Source organism: Lissotriton helveticus, chromosome 4_1 (assembly GCF_964261635.1).
Source record: "Lissotriton helveticus chromosome 4_1, aLisHel1.1, whole genome shotgun sequence".
Taxonomy (NCBI): Eukaryota; Metazoa; Chordata; class Amphibia; order Caudata; family Salamandridae; genus Lissotriton; species Lissotriton helveticus.
The window spans coordinates 153,020,177-153,042,930 of record NC_136063.1 but is presented as its reverse complement, the minus strand read 5'-3'; the positions used below and the strand labels follow the sequence as shown (position 1 = coordinate 153,042,930).

General features: G+C 43.9%; 1 protein-coding gene across 1 annotated transcript in view; it reads left to right on the top strand.

Annotated features, from left to right (window-relative positions):
• Window positions 1-2,322: 2,322 nt before the first annotated feature.
• Window positions 2,323-22,754, top strand: part of LOC144828450 (fucolectin-5-like) — a 37,856-nt gene continuing 17,424 nt past the window's right edge. Inside the window, exon 1 of the mRNA XM_078686626.1 lies at window positions 2,323-2,445. Within this exon, the coding sequence (XP_078542752.1) occupies window positions 2,361-2,445 (85 nt within the window). The 5' untranslated portion in view covers window positions 2,323-2,360. The remainder of the gene's footprint in view (window positions 2,446-22,754) is intronic.

Below are 22,754 nucleotides of genomic sequence, written 5' to 3'. Positions count from 1 at the left end.
AATAAGAAACGTCCTGCACTGCAGCAGCACGGCCTGGCATCAGCACAAGCCGCATGCCATGGGCTCCATCTCTCATTCTGCTTCTAAAAGAGGTGTTGTAAAAAGGCTCAAAGTCCAACACACCCTGCTTTTTTTTGCCCGGATTGAAACGGAATGCCTATGTTGACAGACTGCACCCTATGAAAGCCTGACGATAACTTTTTTGAAAACATTCGTGGAATTTTGCTTACAACACCCCAAAGGGAAACACGAGGAAGGGTGGGGGAGACTGGAGCAGAGGGCTCAGTGGCCAGGGCAGGGGTGAGGGGCGGTATGGGCAGGGTGGCATAAATACAGGTGTGCCACGCCTCCGCCTGCAGAGGTCGGTGTCAGGCAGTCGGGTGAGTACCTGACCCTTTCCATCTAGCCTTCTCTTTAAGCCTCACATGGGGGCACAGAGGGGTGTTTGTGCCCCTGTGGACACAATCTGGGTCGGGCAGAAGGGACAGGACTCTCCCTCCCTGGGATATGAGGTCTGCTGAGAATAGAGGTATCAGCCCTGGGAGGAAGGGTCAGGATGGGGACAAACACCCAACTCAAAGTTACAGGGCGAAAGGTATAGCCTCCGACCCTTTTATTTCGTCAGATTCTGGCCGTGCTGGAGGGAGAGTGCCTTCTCCCACCCCTCAGCCTCAGGTTGTGCTGAATAGAGAGTCCCTCCTTTCATCTCCTCAGGCTTGGCTGTGCTGAGAGTGTCCTTCCTTTCATCTCCTCAAGCTCAACCTGTGCTGAGAGTGTCCTTCCTTTCATCTCCTCAAGCTTTGGATGTACTGAAGAGAGAGCCCCTCCTTTCATCTCCTCATGCTCTGATTGTGCTGAATAGAGAGTCCCTCCTTTCATCTCCTCAGGCTCTGATTGTGCTGAATAGAGAGTCCCTCCTTTCATCTCCTCGGGCTTAGGCTGTGATAGGGAGTCCCTCCTTTCATCTCCTCAGGCTTAGGCTGTGCTCTTGTGCTGAAGAGAGAGACCCTTCCTGCATTGCCTAAGGCCCCGGCTGTAATAGGGAGTCCCTCCTTTCATCTCCTCAGGTTTAGGCTGCGCTCTTGTGCTGGAGAGAGAGTCCCTCCTTTCATCTCCTCAGGCTCTGATTGTGCTGAATAGAGAGTCCCTCCTTTCATCTCCTCGGGCTTAGGCTGTGATAGGGAGTCCCTCCTTTCATCTCCTCAGGTTTAGGCTGCGCTCTTGTGCTGGAGAGAGAGTCCCTCCTCTCATGTGGTTCTGTCTGTGTTGAAGGAAGAAAGGCTCTTCTCTCCTCTCCTGCCTTATGCCTGTGATGAAGAGAGGGTAACAGTCACTGAACAAGGAGCACGTGCCGCGGGAAAATTGTGGTCCTTTACTAACCATTTGTGTAAGGAGAGGAGAATCGGAGCGTTCGGGTGGGGAAAGGAGGGGGGGTCTGGAGGTACAATGGGATCTCTCCATGTCGTGTTGCCAATAAAGAAACATATGGATGGCTATTTATTTAAGAGTTTTGTTAAAAGCTGGCTTAGGATAGGCAGCCATTTTGTAGAACTGTGTTGAAGGAAGCCCCATAAGTAACCAGTCCCTTCCTGGACGGGAGAGTATCTGTATCTGTGGGAGAATGGAGACCGCATGTGAATCTTCAGATCTGGGCTACGGTGCCCCCCTTTGTCCAAACCACCAGGCACCCGGATTCAGAAACCACTCTGAAGCCCTCATCCAGGTGCCATGCTAAACACACGAGCTCTGTGCTCACCATGGCCCTGCGCGGTATCCCTGTTGTGACTGTAGCACTAGAATCCCTGATAGTAAAACAAGCATTGCCCGCAGCAGGCTCAAATCCATGCAGTCTTTCATATCTTGCAAAATACTAATCCAGCGGCCTTCACAAATTCAAAACTGGCCTGATTGGCAAATCTGGCCCACTTTTTTAACTATCTGGCTATCTGGTTTGCTAATAAGCTACACTTATATTTTGGTGCCCGGGCCTATTTCCTGTTCCAGTTCGACCCTGGCATTATGGGAGAGGGGTCTTGAGGGGAGAGGGGAAGGGTGATGAGATGAAATTTAAAGAAAGGGTGAGGGTATCAGGGAGTGTGATCGACATGCAGGTGTGTGAGGACACAAGGTGGTGAGGAGTGGGAGAAGGAACTCTTCAGGAATTCTCCTTAAAATAATGAGGCACCAGGGAATTTTAAGGTTTGCACTAGAACGTTACAAAGTAAGATGAATTTGTGGACACAACAAACAAATGGATGTGCCTGCTGTTGAAAAGAAGCTAGTATTTCTCTGGTGCACATAAGCTCCTGGGACAGGTGTGCTGGAGTCAACTTCAAGACAATCTTTCTTTTCCCAACAGGATGGAATTTCTTGCAGTTCTCCTGTTGGCAGTCAGCATCTTCAGAGGAATATGGGCAGACCCTGTATGCGAACCAACACCAGCAAGTAAGAGAGTGATTACATTTAGTACATTTAAAATTCGAAAAACGCCATTAAAGTAAGGCTTTACCGACAAAACTTAAAAAATCGGTATCATTTTTGTCATTGTAGTAGATTTACATTTTGACAAATTATGCTTGTGTTTGGCTCTTCTATGAGCCAGGTGATTAGGACTTCAAAAATATTTTATTCTGGCCATAAAATAGAAAATTAAGGGGCATATTACCTAGCAATAGCGATACTTATCGCTAAGCAGGGTTAGCGGGAATAATTCTATCGCCACGCTACGACGATTTTTATCGCTGAGATACCTTGCTATCATCAAGGTTTATCTCAGAAACGATAAAAATCATTCGAGATGCGTGAATATCGCTGGAAATACAGCGATATTCACACATTATCGTGACAATGCTCTTAGCCATGTTATCCACCTCCCATTGGATAACATGGCTAAGAACTGCTCTGGGCAGGTGTTAGCTTTTGGAGATATTCGCGCTTAGCGCAAATATTTCCAAAACTACGCCTTTGTAGGTAATAGGAAATAGCGATGTTAGCGACTGTTTTCAGTCACTAACATCTTGGCACGCCCACTTTGCATGTCATTAGCGATAATTATCGCTGACATGCAAAGTGGGCCCCTAAATGCCCGATATCGCCTACAAGCTGTCGCCAACTGGTGTTAGCGACAGCTTGGTAATAGAGCGATAAAATTATCGTCGCATTAGCGGGAGAAGTCCCGCTAATGCGGCGATAATGGTCCCTGGTAATATGCCCCTAAGTATCATACTGAAGTTCTGACAAATGTGCTAATTCACCAGAGAGCAAATAGTATATGTTAACTAGGGAGTGTGGTGTACAAAGCCATTTGTAGTATCAAAGCCTGCCAATCAGGAAATCACAAGGTTTGCGACCATAAAATGGCATTTTGAAATGTATTAAACCCATTTATTGATGTGGTAACAGGTTAACAAATCATAAATTGGGTTTTGGAACCTGTAACAAATCACTATTTGGAAGGGGAGCATTGGGGCATCCTATTCAAATAGCAATTCTTTAAGGTATGTATCAATGTTTTGAAATTGCAATCCGGTCACGTAAATTCAACTTTCACCGAAACCTCAAAGAAGTTGGTAACAAAATTGCAAAAGGGAACTGGTGCCCTTGGAATCTCTTCCTCTTTGAAAATCTTTTTAAAAGTTGCTTGTCTCCTTTGAAAATGTTTTTTAGAAAAGTTTGATGGGGAATAAGCAGTGGTCCATGAGACAGCTACCAAATCTCAAACAAACACATTTAAAAAGCTTTCTTTTTAAATGAACCACTGTTTCCTTTAGGGAAAAAGGGCTGCATTAAAAAAAGCTGACTTTATTTAAAATGAGGTCACATACATGGTGAACTGCTGACCCCAAAAAGGGGAAATAGTGTTTACAACGCTGTCAACACAACACGCATCCACTACGAGGTGGTTACAACGAGCACGTTGTTTCTACCCGATCCTTTACATCGCAAGTTGTATCAACGACTTGCTGTAGGGGGCGTGCAACACCAGGTAATGTGTTGGATTTTAAATCCAACACCTTCCCTGCTGTTGCACTAACCGGAGTAGGAATAGTAATTAATACTATTCTTAAGTCCAGCGTGCCCCCTACAGCAAGTCATTGAAATGACCTGCGATGTAATGGATCGCGTAGAAACAACGAGGTCGTTGTAACAACCGCATTGTATTGGAATGCGTAGTGAAAGCAATAGTTGTAAAGGCCCATAGTCCCAAAAAGGCCACTGACTCTGTGATGGTCTAGTAGAGAGTCACAATTTTAGACCTGAATACTGAGACAGTAGGTCAGATTGTGAGTTTCTTTAACTAACCTATTCGTACACGGGTCAAATTGCAAAATTCCTTTCCATTCGCAATACGTCGTGTGTAATTTGGGACCAGTTTTTGCGAATGAAAACTAAGGGGCAGATTTACAATAACTGGCTCATCCCTGCTTATCAGCAGGGATGCGCCAGTTATTGTGTGTCGCGGCTCCGCCACCATGGATGCGCCGCATTTACAATGCGGCGCACCATGGGGCAAAAACAGACAGATGCGTGACGCATCTGTGCCGTAAAGGCGGCACATTGCTGGAGTTGCATCGCAAGCGCGACACAGCTCCAGCAATGCTCTGGGGGGCCGAATCTTGTTAATGCTGCGTCAATCCTTACGCCTGCTTCAAGCAGGCGCAGAGTTTTGAAGCAGCATGGGCTTCAAAGTGACTGAATGAAATCTTGTAGATTTCACTCAGCCACTATTAGGAGTCATTCCTAGGCCGGAACGCCCGCCTCCCCTCCCTGCGCCAGAACGCCTACTTCTGGCGCAGGGCTTTACGACATGACGCATCTCCCAGATGCGTCACGTTGTAAATACCCCACAGCTTGGCGCTGGCTTTGCGCCGCCGCTGCATCACAAAAGTGACGCAACGGTGGCGTGAAAGTGGCACAGGTACTTGTAAATCTGCCCCTTAGTTTTTAAATAGCAAACCTCTATTCTTAACTACATTGATTGGTGATTGTGGTATTTTTTTTTATTTATGGCTTGTTCCTGTAGCACACTGATTCCTTTTATAATTTTATAGAACTTTTATGTTTTTTCATGGTAAAACAAATTTTCGTGCCAAATTGTTTTTGTTCAAATTATTAATGATATCTTCTCTGATTGAATGTATTTAAGGGAAATGTCACTAGCTCACAACGTTTCACAGATTACATTTAAGACGGGGGTCCTCAGAAATGGGTAATTCATAGCGTTGATAGTTACTGCGAAAACAGTCCCCCCACCATCACCTACATCTTCCTTATGAAATTTGACTCTTGCGCTCAGTGTGGACTTGTCTTAGTGGTTCAAGTGATGTATCTATTTATCACGTTTTCATTTTAGGAATGGTTATCTCTCAAAATGATTGGAAATAGACAAAGAGACACATGCTAGCATAGGGGACTCTTATAATGCCCTTTTAATGCACATCCTGGGGTTTGCTGATAAAAGAAGCAAAATTCTTTTGGTTTACTACGACTTAATGTTTTTTTTCTGTACATTGAAGAGGAGTGGAGTCTTTAAATCCAACTTCAAGAGTATTCGGCATCTTTAATCCATACTTTCAGAGGCAATGCCAACTAACGCCCTGAAAGAACATAAGTCCACAGCTGCTTTGATCAGCTGTCCTATTTTGTCCTTTTCAATTGTCCACTGAAATCTACTTTTTGTGGATTGATTTTTGTTCTCAATAGGCGACAAGTGTGATTATCTTTGAATAATCGTGGTGCTCATAGGAAATGCTCTTTTCTTTTTCATACTGGTGTTGTGGTTCACAATGTGCGTAATGATATGAATCAACCAACACATAGTTTTCTTTGACTAGTCTCTATCTGCAGGTGAGTTTATTTGGGAGCGGTGACTCTCCCTGGCAGGCACGCTCCCCTATTCTTCAAAGTTTCTATGTGCGGAAAAAAAGGGAAAAAAATAAGTTTCTATGTGTGGCATGCCACACTTTACCTATCTTTGGTACCCAGTATTCTTTGCCCAGAACAGCATGAGCACAGCCCAATGCCAGCCTCTTAAGCTTTATTGCTGAATGAACTGTTCCTGAGCCAAATTTAGGGCCTTCTCAAACCAGGCGTAAGGATTGACGTAGGTCTTTTAACATGGGCCTCACCTCTGTAGTCTGACACATTGCTGGATTTGTGTCAGTCTTATGACCAACTCCAGCAATGCATCACTTTAGCACCAAAAGATGTCATAATTTTATGACATATCCATGAATCTTTGCACCATGGAATACTGTATTCTAAATACAGTGCATCCTTGGCATTGTTAGGGCATTTGCGGCACGCGCAAGAAATCTGACCCATTGATGCTGATGCGCCAGTTCCTGTAATTATGCCTCCGAGAGCCCAGTAGGCCTGAGATCTAACTAATCCAAGTCTTGACACTGAAACTGTGATAACCTTCCTGCATTCTTTTTGTGTGTGGGATCCACCCCATTTGCACCCGGGGTCAAAGCTCATCCTGGCATTCCTCATCTGAATGACTGCTCTATCTTGGACCTGTACCATTGACCCATTGTGGTTGGACCTGAAGTATTTGTATTTAAGGCCTTAGGAGATCCTACCTTTAACCCAGGACACAGCACTGGTTTTCCTTAACAACTCTCCATTGCAGTCTCTTGACGGTGACAAAGGGGTCAAGAGATACAGCAGGTTAGGACTTGGCCAGCTAAACATGATCAGTTGACTGGTCCTAAACCCCTTCACCACCGGAGTTTGAATTTTGTCCTGCAACAATTAGATCCTATGTTATTAATTTGGAGTGCTTTATACCTCAGAAGCACCCACACAATCTCAACTGGGAACATCACAGCCTAGGAGATGGTGACTTTTAAAAAAAATGTTTTAAGGTTAATCCAAGTTTTAGTTGTGGTTATATTAGTTTGCTTTATACTTAGGGCCAGATGTAGGTAGGCATTTACCGGTCGGTAACGGCCGAATTCGGCCGTTACCGACCGGTAAATGGATTTTGAGATGTAGGGGGCATATGTACACAGAATCGGTAAATTTACCGGTCGGTAAATTTACCGATTCTGTCAATTTACCGATCGGTATTTTTACCGAATCGGCAAATTTGAGATGTAGGTGGGACTCTTCTGAGTCCCACAAGCCTTACAGAATCGTTATTTTACCATCAACTTCAAGTTGATGGTAAAATACCGATTCCGGTGTGCATGCACATGGGTGCATGCACACCTATGCCATATGACAGGCAGACCTGCCCTTAGGGCAGGTATGCCTGCCACATGGCACCCGAGCCTCTTTTGGGGGTGCCAGAGGGTGTCAAAGTGACACCCCCTGCACCCTTGTGACAGTCGGTATTTACCGAATCGGTAAATACCGAATCGGTAATGCCCATTCATTCCTATGGGCTTCAAAGCCCATAGGAATGAATGGGCATTACCGGTCGGTATTTACCGAATCGGTAAATACCGATTTTTACCGAATCGGTAAAAAAACATCTGGATGTACCTACATCTCCCTGCTTCTATTTTACCACTTCTTAAATACCGAATCGGTATGATTCGGTATTTAAGAAGTGGTAAAATTAAATTACCATCAGTTGAGAACTAATAGCATCCCCTAGGGCACACTAAAATGGCGATTCTTGCCTCCACAGTTTATAAAGAACCAGAGATGAAAAATGTCTTATTGGACCAAATGTATTTTAATCCATAGTATTAGATTTTAAATTGTTTATCCACATATTTTGTAACATGATTGCTTGAAAAATCATGTTACAAAATATGTGGATAAACAATTTAAAATCTAATACTACGGATTAAAATACATTTGGTCCAATAAGACATTTTTCATCTCTGGTTCTTTATAAACTGTGGAGGCAAGAATCGCCATTTTAGTGTGCCCTAGGGGATGCTATTAGTTCTCAACTGATAGCACTTTTTGCTTTGAACATTACTCGTCCACAGAGCGGAGGACGACACCCGGGAGCACCTACTTTACCTTTTCAAAATCAAACACTAAATAGAGTTGAACACAGCTGTGCACTTGTCCCCTAAACTTTATTTCAAAATTAAATTACCTACATCTGGCCCTTAGTCCCCAAAAGATTCCATAGAAAGTTAAAAGTCAGTAGTCGATTGCCGGGGGTACTTAAAGGTGGTGCCTGTGTAGTATCTGTAAGTTACTCCATGGGCTGCTTCCCAGTTCCCCTGTTGAATTACTTCAGCCCTATGGACAATTCCAGCACTACCATGGTGGGGAAACTCTACAGAATAAGTGCCCTAAACTCTGTCCTTCTTGGGTGCGTCTGGTTGGGAATGACTCCCACACTAGCCGCTGCTTCTCCTTGACCACAAGAGCAGCTCTCCTGTATGATACCTCGCACTAGCCCGATGTCACAGCGTGCCAGGGCAGATGGTTTGCTACAGCCTTAGGTAGTTACAACGACATGTGCGCTTCACCTTTGGTGAAGACACTTCCCCATCTGTTGAGACATGGTCGAGAGAAATGAGTCACATAGCAGAATTTAAACGAATCATATACAGGCTTAATGACGAACTGGGAACATGTATGGACATATGGGGTGACTTCCTGGATGACACGCACTAGACGGATTTTGGGGTCTGGGACCTGAGGAATGTCAGGATGGTCGGACCCGGAGCTAGGTACATACTGACCGAGGAATTGTCTGCCGTCCTTCGCCATGGACTAATACCATCAGCGGGAGGCTACCTACGCCTCCCTAAGGCAGGACATACGCATGGTAGCCACACCTCATGACACTGGTCCCCTTGGGAGCATTTGCCTTAGAAAGAGAAGGGTATCAAGTTTATTCAAAAAATAAGTAGGGGTTTACCCAAATTACCCTCCTATACCTGGGTAAAGATACAATGCAAAGATAAAGAAGAAAAAGTGGCAAGGAGGAAAAGATATATATATATATATATATATATATATATATATATATATATATATATATATATATATATATATATATATATATATATATATATATATATATATATATATATATATATATATATATATATATATATTATATATTACCTACTGGCGATAGCCAGTAGGTATATATAGTTAGGATTTTTTTCCTATGGGATTTTTGAAAATTCTATGTCGAATAACTTTGGCGTTTGAGGACAGAATTGGCTGAAATTTTCAGGAAAATGGAACATTTTGTTTCTGAGCAGCCCCTGAAAATTTGGGGGGGTTTCGTCAAGGGGGGGCCGAGAAAAAAGGGGGGTCCCAAAACATGTTTTTCCCATGCAATTTTCCATTGGGCGGTTGGCCTCACTTTTAGCCTGAACGGCTGAATGGATTTACACCAAACTTGGCAAAATTGTAGGGACTGGTAGCCCGATGTGCCTTTGCTATGTCTCAAGATATAGGCTCCAGTGGTTTTTACGAAAATTAACTTTGAAAAATATATATTGGGCTACATTGGGCTATATATATGTTGGAGCCCAAATGTAGCCCAATGTAGCCCAATGTAGCCCAATGTAGCCCAAAGATGGCCACCAAAGACAAAAAATAACAAATGTAGCCCAAATATCAGCCAGATGTAGCCCAACTATAGCCCAATGACAGAATGTCCCAGAGTGTTCTAAAGAACAACTAGAGTGCTAACAGTCCTACTTATTACAAAGGTATGGCACACCTGAAGCCATCTTGATTGGAATAAAGTGGTAACTCTTAAAACATTTAATTTAAAAAGGAACAAAATGAGGGGGTTCATTTTGCCATAGAAAGTATGATTAGCGAATATATGACGAAATCCCGCATACCATCAGTCCGCAAAAAAAATCCCGCATGTACTATTAGGCCGCAAATTAAAATAACGAAAACTTTTAGAACGAATATGCCTTTAGCATACACTAAACAACTAAACTACCCTAAACCCTAAAACACTACCCCCAGCATGACCCTACACTACACAAACAGTACAACACTACCCTAAACCCTAAAACACTACCCCCAGCATGACCCTACACTACACAAACACTACAACACTACCCTAAACCCTAAAACACTACCCCCAGCATGACCCTACACTACGCAAACACTACAACACAACCCTAAACCCTAAAACACTACACCCCAGCATGACCCTACACTACGCAAACACTACAACACTACCCTAAACCCTAAAACACTACCCCCAGCATGACCCTACACTACAACACAACCCTAAACCCTAAAACAATACCCCCAGCATGACCCTATACTACGCAAACACTACAACACAACCCTAAACCCTAAAACACTACCCCCAACATGACCCTACACTACGCAAACACTACAACACTACCCTAAACCCTAAAACACTACCCCCAGCATGACCCTACACTACGCAAACACTACAACACTACCCAAAACCCTAAAACACTACACCCCAGCATGACCCTACACTACGCAAACACTACAACACTTCCCTAAACCCTAAAACACTACCCCCAGCATGACCCTACACTACGCAAACACTACAACACTACCCAAAACCCTAAAACACTACCCCCAGCATGACCCTACACTACGCAAACACTACAACACTACCCTAAACCCTAAAACACTACCCCCAGCATGACCCTACACTACGCAAACACTACAACACTATCCTAAACCCTAAAACACTACCCCCAGCATGACCCTACACTACGCAAACACTACAACACTACCCAAAACCCTAAAACACTACCCCCAGCATGACCCTACACTACGTAAACACTACAACACTAACCAAAACCCTAAAACACTACCCCCAGCATGACCCTACACTACGCAAACACTACAACACTACCCAAAACCCTAAAACACTACCCCCAGCATGACCCTACACTACGCAAACACTACAACACTACCCAAAACCCTAAAACACTACCCCCAGCATGACCCTACACTACGCAAACACTACAACACTACCCAAAACCCTAAAACACTACACCCCAGCATGACCCTACACTACGCAAACACTACAACACTACCCAAAACCCTAAAACACTACACCCCAGCATGACCCTACACTACGCAAACACTACAACACTACCCAAAACCCTAAAACACTACCCCCAGCATGACCCTACACTGCGCAAACACTACAACACTACCCAAAACCCTAAAACACTACCCCCAGCATGACCCTACACTACGCAAACACTACAACACTACCCAAAACCCTAAAACACTACCCCCAGCCTGACCCTACACTGCGCAATTACTCCAACACTACCCAAAACCCTAAAACACTACCCCCAGCATGACCCTACACTACGCAAACACTACAACACTATCCTAAACCCTAAAACACTAGCCCCAGCATGACCCTACACTACGCAAACACTACAACACAACCCTAAACCCTAAAACACTACCCCCAGCATGACCCTACACTACGCAAACACTACAACACTACCCTAAACCCTAAAACACTACCCCCAGCATGACCCTACACTACGCAAACACTACAACACAACCCTAAACCCTAAAACACTACCCCCAGCATGACCCTACACTACGCAAACACTACAACACTACCCTAAACCCTAAAACACTACCCCCAGCATGACCCTACACTACGCAAACACTACAACACTACCCTTAACCCTAAAACACTAGCCCCAGCATGACCCTACACTACGCAAACACTACAACACAACCCTAAACCCTAAAACACTACCCCCAGCATGACCCTACACTACGCAAACACTACAACACTACCCAAAACCCTAAAATACTACCCCCAGCATGACCCTACACTACGCAAACACTACAACACTACCCAAAACCCTAAAACACTACCCCCCAGCATGACCCTACACTACGCAAACACTACAACACTACCCAAAACCCTAAAACACTACCCCCAGCATGACCCTACACTACGCAAACACTACAACACTACCCAAAACCCTAAAACACTACCCCCAGCATGACCCTACACTACGCAAACACTACAACACTACCCAAAACCCTAAAACACTACACCCCAGCATGACCCTACACTACGCAAACACTACAATACTACCCAAAACCCTAAAACACTACACCCCAGCATGACCCTACACTACGCAAACACTACAACACTACCCAAAACCCTAAAACACTACCCCCAGCATGACCCTACACTACGCAAACACTACAACACTACCCTAAACCCTAAAACACTACACCCCAGCATGACCCTACACTACGCAAACACTACAACACTACCCAAAACCCTAAAACACTACACCCCCGCATGACCCTACACTACGCAAACACTACAACACTACCCAAAACCCTAAAACACTACCCCCAGCATGACCCTACACTACGCAAACACTACAACACTACCCTAAACCCTAAAACACTACGCCCAGCATGACCCTACACTACGCAAACACTACAACACTACCCTAAACCCTAAAACACTAGCCCCAGCATGACCCTACACTACGCAAACACTACAACACAACCCTAAAACACTACCCCCAGCATGACCCTACACTACGCAAACACTACAACACTACCCTAAACCCTAAAACACTACCCCCAGCATGACCCTACACTACGCAAACACTACAACACAACCCTAAACCCTAAAACACTACCCCCAGCATGACCCTACACTAAACAACCACCACAACTCTACACTACACTAACACAACACTACACTACACAACACTACACTACACTACACAATCACTAACCCACGAAAAAATTAACACAAACCCACTTACCTCTCTCGTCATCGTGGTTTTCACAACGCAAATGCATTTACCATTCATGCCTTTAAAACATAATTCTTTGTAAAGGCATGCGCGATAAATGCACATGCGTTTTGAAAAAATGCGGGATAATGGTATGCGAGGTCAATGACCTTGCGGGATAATGGTATGCGGACTGAAAGTCTGCGGGATAAAAAATGCGGGAAAATGGCTGCAAACCATGATTAGCAGCAGACTTCCCTGGTGAGCACTAGCTTTACTACAGTGATCTAATGAGCAACTAGAGTGCTAACATTCAGAATTTATGGCAAATATGTGACACATCTGAATGCCTTCTTGATAGAACCAAATGTAAACAAGCATTGAAAATGCAATAGATCTCGCCCTTGTTTAAGTTAAAGCCATTCTGTTTGTAATGAGGTGGCTTTTTAGCTTTGCTTTTATTAGTGTTTTTAAAACTTTCATGTAAATAACATGCATATGTATGCATATATGTATATGTATGCATGCATTTATATTTATATAGATATGCAGATTATATATATTTATATATGTATATTACCTACTGGCGATAGCCAGTGGGTATATATAGTTAGGATTTTTTCTCTATGGGATTTCTGAAAATTCTATGTCTAATAACTTTGGCGTTTATGGACGGAATTTGCTGAAATTTTCAGGAAAATGGCACATTTCGTTTCTGAGCAGCCCCTGAAAATTTGGGGGGGTTTCGTCAAGGGGGGGCCGAGAAAAAAGGGGGGTCCCAAAACGCGTTTTTCCCATTCATTTTTCCATAGGGCGGTTGGACTCACTTTTAGCTCGAACGGCTGAATAGATTTACATGAAACTTGGCAAAATTGTAGATATGGTTTGCCCGACGTGCCTTTGCTATGTCTCAATATATGTGCTCCAGTGGATTTTGAGAAATTAACGTTTAAAAAAATATATATATCTGTGACAGCGCTCCGGTTAGCGCCCCGGTTCGCGTACCTGACGCGTAACGGAACTTCACGAAGCGAAGCTGATTGGCTCTCCGGTGTCTGTCAACATTCTAAACAGTCCGGAGCGGCCGCCATCTTGTCTCTCGGTACGATCGAGAGACAAGATGTGGTGAAAAACGAAGGGGGAAATGAAGGAAAGGGGGCAAGGTAGACCACTCCTGCCCCTAGGATTGATGAGGGGGATATTAAAGTGCCCCGCGGGGCAAAAAAGAAAACAAATTTTTTTTTGTGATTTTACGCCGTAGAGGCGCGTCCCGGTACGCGAACCGGGCAGCTCACTGGGCAGCTCACCGGGCAGCTAACCGGGCAGCTAACCGGCAGCGTAGCTGTCAACATTGTAAACAGTCCGGAGCGGCCGCCATCTTGTCTCTCGGTAGGTTCGAGAGACAAGATGTGGTGAAAAAAGAAGGGGGAAATGAAGGAAAGGGGGCAAGGTAAACCCCTCCTGACCCCCTAGGATTGATGAGGGGGATATTAAAGTCCCCCGCGATTTTTCGCGGTAGAGGCGCTTCCCGGTACACGAACCGGGCAGCTAACCGGCAGCGTAACGGGAGTCCGCCATCTTGTGTTTTTGGAGCGTCCGGTTCGCGTACCGGGTAGCGTCCCGGTAAGCGTAACAAGGGGAAAACCAAGAGAAACAGTAAAAAAAAAATTAAGGGAATAGATTTCCAGCAAACTTGGCAAAATTGTAGGGATTGTTTGTTTGATGTGCCTTTGCAAGGCCTCAAGATATGTGCACGTGTGGATTTTGTCTAATTAAGGTTAAAAAATATATATATATCTGTAAGCGTGCTCCGGCACGCTTACGTTACGGGTTTTTTTTGCGCTGCAGAGCCGATACGTCACGGTTATGCGACGCGTCATGAGGCGTCTCACGTGGCTACGTGATACGTCACGTAATAAAGAATATATTTTACAGCTATAGATATTAGCTTTTAAAAAAACAATGAAATTCACTGAAAAAACCATAGGTTACAGACCATATATAGTTAGGAATTTGCATTTACAAAACCTTGAAAATTCACTGAAAAAACCATAGGTTAGAGACCATATATAGTTAGCTGGACATTTTATTGACATAAAACCAATGAAATTCCATATATAGTTAGTTGCACTAACTATATATCGCGCACCCGCAATCCACTGCTGATGATGTCACATATTACATCATTCATGACATGGTCAGTGACATCACTGATGACATCACTGATGACATCTCAAATGACATCACTGATGACATCACTGATGACATCTCAAATGACATCACTGATGACATCATGACACACCAATACCAGTTACTACATACGCACTCAAGGATTCCTACGTCTACACACACATTCACTCATTCACCCATACAATCACTCATACATACAGTCACTCATTATTACAACACTATCATATGCACTCATACACCTAGTCAGTCCTGTGAAGAATCAATCACACTTCGATTTCCTCATCTATACAGTTAAACACAGAACACCATACTTTTCACACATATACTAACACATACTTACTCTCTTATACAATCACTGATACAAGTACACATTGATATGCACAGTCACACACCTCCCAGCCAGCCACACACACACTCAGTCTTCCATACATCCACTCATTCTTCAATATGTAAAACATATTTAAACTTTACAAAAACACACAGACACTAGATGATGTCATCAGTGATGTCATTTGAGATGTCATTAGTGATGTCATCAGTGATGTCATTTGAGATGTCATCAGTGATGTCATCAGTGATGTCACTGACCATGTCATGAATGATGTAATATGTGACATCATCAGCAGTGGATTGCGGGTGCGCGATATATAGTTAGTGCAACTAACTATATATGGAATTTCATTGGTTTTATGTCAATAAAATGTCCAGCTAACTATATATGGTCTCTAACCTATGGTTTTTTCAGTGAATATATATATATATATATATTTATAAAGGGAACTGCATATTGCCCTATTAACAGTACATAGTCCTGTCATTGATTCAAGTTCCTTATTTACAACAAAAAAATCACATACCATGGACACAAAATTACGTAATTTAACTATCGTAATCTTGATTCAGTTCATCATAATTTTTGAAATTCTTTTATCAAACTACATACATATGTATACACACGACAATTATACAAATCACAAAAAAATCACAAAAATGCATAAGTTCCTTCTACCTCCTTGATAGAAACGACAGTGTTCACCTATTATATAAAGGGAATACACTCAGAGGTCGTCTTGTAAGCACACCAAGTTCTTATTTCTCAAGAACCTTAATCATAAAGCTGTGCATTCAATCATTAAAGGATGAATCCAATTATCGTCAGACTCCTCTTTTCAAAACCTGTCGACGCGGAAGCGTTTCGGCCTTCACAAGTTCTAGGCATAGTGTGTCAGGAGACCGGCCTCCTCTCACTGTTTCACTATGGGCGAACTGCACCCCCTGTTCCCTTCATCCCTCTCTATTACTGATTCTCTTTGGGTACCTAGGTTTCACTCCATCTGGCAAGCTCGCCGTTCTATCTCCGGACACATGCCCTTGGTGAGGCGGCCCACAGGCACACATTCCTTAGTCTCACCTCTGGTGTTTGTCAATCTAAGTACAATATGTTAACAGCAGATAAAGTGCTGTTATTCTTTACCTTTAATGGTTATATACCAGGTTCTTGCACAAGAGAAGAGCAGTAAACCATTGAAACGAGTAGGTGGTGGTGGTGCTCAGACACAGCGCTGTGGTTGTTTCCTCCCACTTACTGGGTGGAGCTCTGAGTTTGAAGCCTCCAGTGGCTAATTCCGCTATGAAAGAAGGGATAGCTCACTGAAGGTCATTATATTGATAACAATTAGTATCAATAATGACTGTTCGTCTCCCCCTCCTCCTTTTTCCCTTTCCTCTCTCTCATATGGCCTATAACAAGTATTTCTATGTGTAACTATTTTCGATTCATTATGTCTGGCTATCTTTTTGCTCAAGTTATATTTCATGTAATGCTTCTAGTTGTTAGCTGATAGCCTGTTTTATAACTTGTACTTGGTTGCATTTTCTCAATAATAAAATCTATATTTAAAACGTAAAAAATAATGACCGTTCCTGCTCATGGCATGTAGAATTGGATGGAATGGCCCATTGCATCCCTCAGTGTGTGTTTCGGGGTGCTCACTATGGAGAGGTGCCCTTGTAGTTTCCTTTTTGTATACAAGTTTCTGTTTGATCATACGGACGCTCATGGTGCATGTATGTTTGTCAGGAGATAAGTTGAGAGCTCTGTTAAAGACAATGGACAGGCCAAGGGCCAATAATGGCTGCTACAGACTTCTGATCCAAAGTTCCAAAGTTCCAAAGTTTTCCTTTCTGTTCTCCTATTTTCACTCTGAACATTCTACATACAGTGTTTGGGATGCACTAGAGGCATTATAGCCCTTCTGTATTGGGCTATAACAGTTATTAAAAGCCCTCACCGGTATCGTAGGGCACCCCCCCCTGGGGCATGAGCCTGTAGCTTGGGTTCAAGGTCTTTAACAGCCAGTACAGCCCTCAGCAGCAGGCTACAAGGCTATATTAATGTACAGTCAGAGGTATTTAAAGCAATACCAAGCAACCATCTGGGCTCTCCTAACTCTACATAACAGTTAGTAAAAGAAAGATGGAAAGAATAGCATTTGTTTAAAAAGGTGAGGGGCAGTTATGTGATACTGGCCCCAATAGCCGAGGCTTCCAGCACCCTCTGGGGTCAACTAAACAATTGCTAATAATTTGATGTTAGAGTCTAAGGCTGGTTTGATCCAGGGGGCGGTTCAGGGGTCTGTGGGGGTGTGTGTAAGTCTCAGGCTTTGGCAAAGGGGAGTCCCAGCCATTGACCCAAAGTCTCACCAGAAGTACTGCAAGAATGCATTCTGCCTGTTGGGCCTTCCCTCTGCCCCCTTCACCTGGCAGGGTGATTCCTGCAAGCAGCAGCAGGCTGTGCCATTGGGCCCTCAAGCACCAAACTCACAATCCCACCTCACAACCTAGAGAGGGGAAACCAATTAGAAAATAAATGTTACTAGCCTGTTTTTACAGAGTGTTTCGTGCCACATTTCTGCCGTACCTATGTAAACAACATTATGTGAGTAATACCCAAAGGAATCACACTCAACCAACACCAAAAAGATGGAAGGCTAGGTTGGCTTTATCAGGATTCTCTCAGGCTGAAGACCACAGCAGATGTCAGCAGCAGTCTTTATCTCACTGAGGCATGCAGCAACGGGTGCTGGAAGGTGACTCGATGAATGAGGCCCAGTGCACCGGAGCAGGTACGCAGCACCTACTCTAAAACGACACTTAGGGTCCTTTACGGGGAGCAACATGAGGCTGACCAAGATGGCAATGACAGCTTTCTGAGTGTCAGGATGGTCTGGAAGATGCACATCACCAATGGCTGACTCAACATCTGATCGTGGACAAGAATTAGTGGTGTAATTGACTACAAGTGATCCAGGAGGACCCACCAGATGAGGTGGCACCAATCAGGAACAGGGGGTCCCTGCTTTAGGGTTCACATGACACAAAGATACCAGGCACATTCTCCCAACTGCAAATCTTGCTCCAGAAGAACAACATGAATACATAGTGCTGGGTACAGAGGGCAAGTATTTATTGATTTGTCTATAACATTCTACAGGTCACCTAGGCCAGATTACAGCAACATTCTAACCAAGCGGTGAAATCCTGAGAAACATGGGATTAGAATCCAGCCAGATCCGTCATGTGAAGCCTCAGTCGGTCATTCATTGGTCTGTCCCACAAAGGTGTGGGAATTAAATGAACGTCTCTTTGAAGACTTTCGTTTTCAGGAGATTCCTCGCTTCCGTTGATAAGCTTCCTTTGGAACTCCAGGGGGCAGATTTGCCACTTTTTCATGCAGCACTGTGCAGCAAAAATTTAACAAGAGGGGGGAGAGAGAGAGTCAGTGGATTCGGCCTCCCTAGTTATATGCATAAACAAAGTAGAATCCACTCAGAGTGGTGGTGATCCCAAACAAGATGGGGAACACACAGTGTTATATAAATGCCCCTCACACACCAACAGGCCCCTTGGTGTCATGCTTCATCATCGGGGCCTTCGCACCCCTCTACGGGATGCGGCGTGCTACGACTCGCGAATACGCAGGAGCACTTGTAAGTGAACTATGTGAGGGGGTGTGTGTCTACAAAAGTGTGAGTGAGGTGAGGTGAAAAAATGGTTAAAAGATACCTGGCGCGTGGGTGAAACAAATTTATTAAATCCCCGGCTGGTATTATTAAAAAAGTGCAAGGCGTGGTTGAAAAAATACTAATTAAGGTATTACAACCACTGTGAAAAGTGTCAACATGTTTCGGAACTCAGAGGTTCCTTCTTCAGGACAAGGATAGCACTTACCCTCCCCTTACTCACATGTAAATGTAAAAGTGTAAAATTTAATTACAACAATGTGTAATGTACCTAACCATGTTATATATGTAGGTGGGTGTCGTTGCGCCCAATTGGCGATGAAAACCTGTAAAGAGAAAGCATACATAAACACACTGGTCTAAGATGCACAGGTCCTAGGAGAAGAAAACAACTTCCCAAAATACAACTTCTCAAAATACAACAGGGTAAATCCAAAAATAGTGGAGCCCTGTGAAAAATGCAAAAATTAAAATCAAAAATAAACACACAAGGACATAGCACAGTGTATACATGTACAAACACAGAACACGAACTTAGTCTCTACTCTGATGGAAATAGAGCACAAAAATAGATAATTTCACAGCTTACTTCAGGTTCTCAAATTTAAGACCTCATGAGCCTGTGCGTGTTATTGGGGGATCCTTCCTTTCTGTTCAGAAAATGACCTATAGAAACATTAGTATATGGGATTCAATTTGTAGTAGGTACCAATACACCAATGCGCCATACTCAAGCTCCTATTTCTAACCCAAAACTCACGGTTACTGCAATGGCTAGTTGCCTGCCTTCCCTCAACGCGGCTCCGATGAAGTGAGCGTGCATCGCGTCAGTAACCTTCTTTATACTCTGCCATTAGCTCATTATCGTTGGTTAATTGAATAATGAGACCCGGTAGATGCCCAAATAGGGACTTGGTAATCCGAGGAAGTCCGGTGCTGCGCGATCTGCCACCGCTATACATTGCGCATGCGCCTACCCAGCAGGAAGAGTGTTAACTACGCATGCGCGGAAAAATACAGTCACCGCGCATGCGCAAAGGAGCGGCACTGCCGCTCATGTCAGAACGCCTGCAAAAGAGACTTGGAGGTGTTTAAAGCATGCGCGCTCTCTTTCCAATGTAACAGGAAGAGAAAAGGCTACATGAAAAAGAGACTTGGAGGTGTTTCGAGCATGCGTGCTTTCTTTCCAATGTAACAGGAAAAGAAAAGGCTACGTGGGGATTAACAAAGCGGTGATTCGCCATACATTCTAGAAGGGGTAATGGTTTCCTATGTCGGAACAGGAGACATACAGGAAAGGGGTGTGTTTTCAAGAACCCTGATTGAGTTATAAATGGCCCCATTAGCTATCTATTGTTCATAATTCATAGGGGTGATGGTGAAGAGGAAAGAAGTTTGAGATTATCCTATTGGTGATGATATAACTTGATATACCCAAACACAAGGATTCTCAGAGGCCATTTTGACAAAGTTTGAATAGAAGGTCCGAATGCAGTTCATCTCAAGAGATTCCAAGGAATGGAATCATTAAGCCCAGTGACATCAGTGCCAAGACGGAACACCCATCTTTGTTCTTTTTCCAGGAGGCCCACATCTGAGGGCAGTTGTTCTATTACCGTCCACTGTAATTCGTTGACACAGTGTTGGTGTTCGATGAAGTGGGCACACATTTTAGTTGTAAGTTTTTTGCACCTGATATTACTTTTGTGCTCATTGAGTCTTATTTTGACTTGTCTCGTAGTCATTCCCACATACTCTTTCCCACAGGGACACGTGATCAAGTACACAACATTTTTACTGTTACAATTCGTAAAAACACGTTGGTCCCACTTTGTCCCGTTCGAAAAAGTCAAGGACAGGCTTTTTTTGGTGAGGTGACAATTGTTACAGTTTCCACATGGGTGGTGGCCGTGAATGCCCTGCAGTCTTGGCTGGTCACTTTTTTTGGGCAATGGTCTCGTGTGGACAAGCATGTCTCTTAAGTTCTTACCCCTTCTGTGTGCAAACAGAGGTTTTTCCAATGACAGACTTCCGCTCGTCAGTGTGCGCCAATGTCTATTGACCAGTTTTGTCACCTGGTTTGTAACTGGGCTATATGTTGTGACACATACTGTTCTTTCCCCTTTATTGTCACTCCTTGGATTATCCTCCAGGAGGGACTCACGGTTGTTATTTCTAGCCCTTTTCATTGCTTTTTGGATCACAGTTTCTGGATACTGTCTCTGTCTCAGTTTCGTACTGAGGTCCTTCGCCTGAGTTTTGTATTTGTTGATGTCACTACAATTCCGACGTAGACGCAGGAACTGTCCGTACGGTAAATTCTCCCTCAGATGACGCGGATGAAAGCTGTCAAATCTGAGGAGACAGTTCCTGGCCGTCGGTTTGAAGTGGGTCTCTGTTTTTAGGATGCCCGCTTGATGATAGATGTTTAAGTCCAGGAACACCATGCTCTCATTTGACACCTGATGTGTGAATCTAAGAAATGCATTCTGGGTGTTCAACCAGTGGATGAATTCAGATACTGTGGTCTCATCTCCTTCCCAGATGACCAAAATGTCATCTATATACCTTCGCCAAGTATGAATCCTTGCCCTGTGTGGATTGTCTGGATGCAGAATCTTAGTGGATTCAAGATGATGGACATATAAACCCGCCAGACTTGGGGCAAAGGTGCTACCCATACTCGTACCATGTTTCTGCCAGTAAAGGGTACCCTCATACTCGAAGAAATTTTTGGTAAGGGCCAGTGAAATACATTCCAATACTACATTCCTGGGAGTGTGGTATTCCCAATTAGTAGAGTGCAGTACTTCCTCCATAATTTGCAAGATCTCATCGTGTGGGAGGCTGGTATAAAGGCTCTCCACGTCCAGACTGAGGAGCATTTGAGAGGCGGTATCAAAAGTTTGGTTTTGTAATAGTTGGAGTACCGCTTTGGTGTCTCTCAGATATGTGTATTTATTGATTTGTCTATAACATTCTACAGGTCACCTAGGCCAGATTACAGCAACATTCTAACCAAGCGGTGAAATCCTGAGAAACATGGGATTAGAATCCAGCCAGATCCGTCATGTGAAGCCTCAGTCGGTCATTCATTGGTCTGTCCCACAAAGGTGTGGGAATTAAATGAACGTCTCTTTGAAGACTTTCGTTTTCAGGAGATTCCTCGCTTCCGTTGATAAGCTTCCTTTGGAACTCCAGGGGGCAGATTTGCCACTTTTTCATGCAGCACTGTGCAGCAGCCACAAATGCTGTGCTGCGTGAAGAGGAGAGAGGAGGAGAGTGCCAAATTTACTGAAATATGACACGCTCCTCCCCTTTCCCTAGGTGCTGAAATCTGCTTCCGTGTGCCACGGAGACACCTTTGCGCTATGGTGAAAGGGTGTCTCCGTGAGTCTACCATAGGTTTTGTACAAAATACGATGCATAGACAGACTTAAACCATTTCCCCTCATTGTATGTGTGCTATAAAAGGGCAGCAAACAGCCTTTCTCCTTCCTTGAGCCTACTTCAAAAGGTTGCAAATTTCTGACGCTAATCCATGTCTTCTTTATTTAGTAAATTGGGTTTAACATGAGAAACCTTGGGTAGTTGCATGGGAACACCCATGCTCTACCCATGGTATGCCCCATTGGCAATAGGTTTGCGTTACTCTCCCGTGATTTCCAGTGGTATACAAGTTCAGCGCTGGAAAGGAAAAAAAAGATTTCGTTCCGATTTGTGTCACTTTTGTGACACAAACACAGCATGAAATCTTAGTGAATCTCCCCCCAGGTGTGAGCCTGTTCCAAAGCGCAGGGCTCTGGGCCTCCCTGATCTTCCACTATCTTTCAATCCCTTTTGTGGGATGATATTT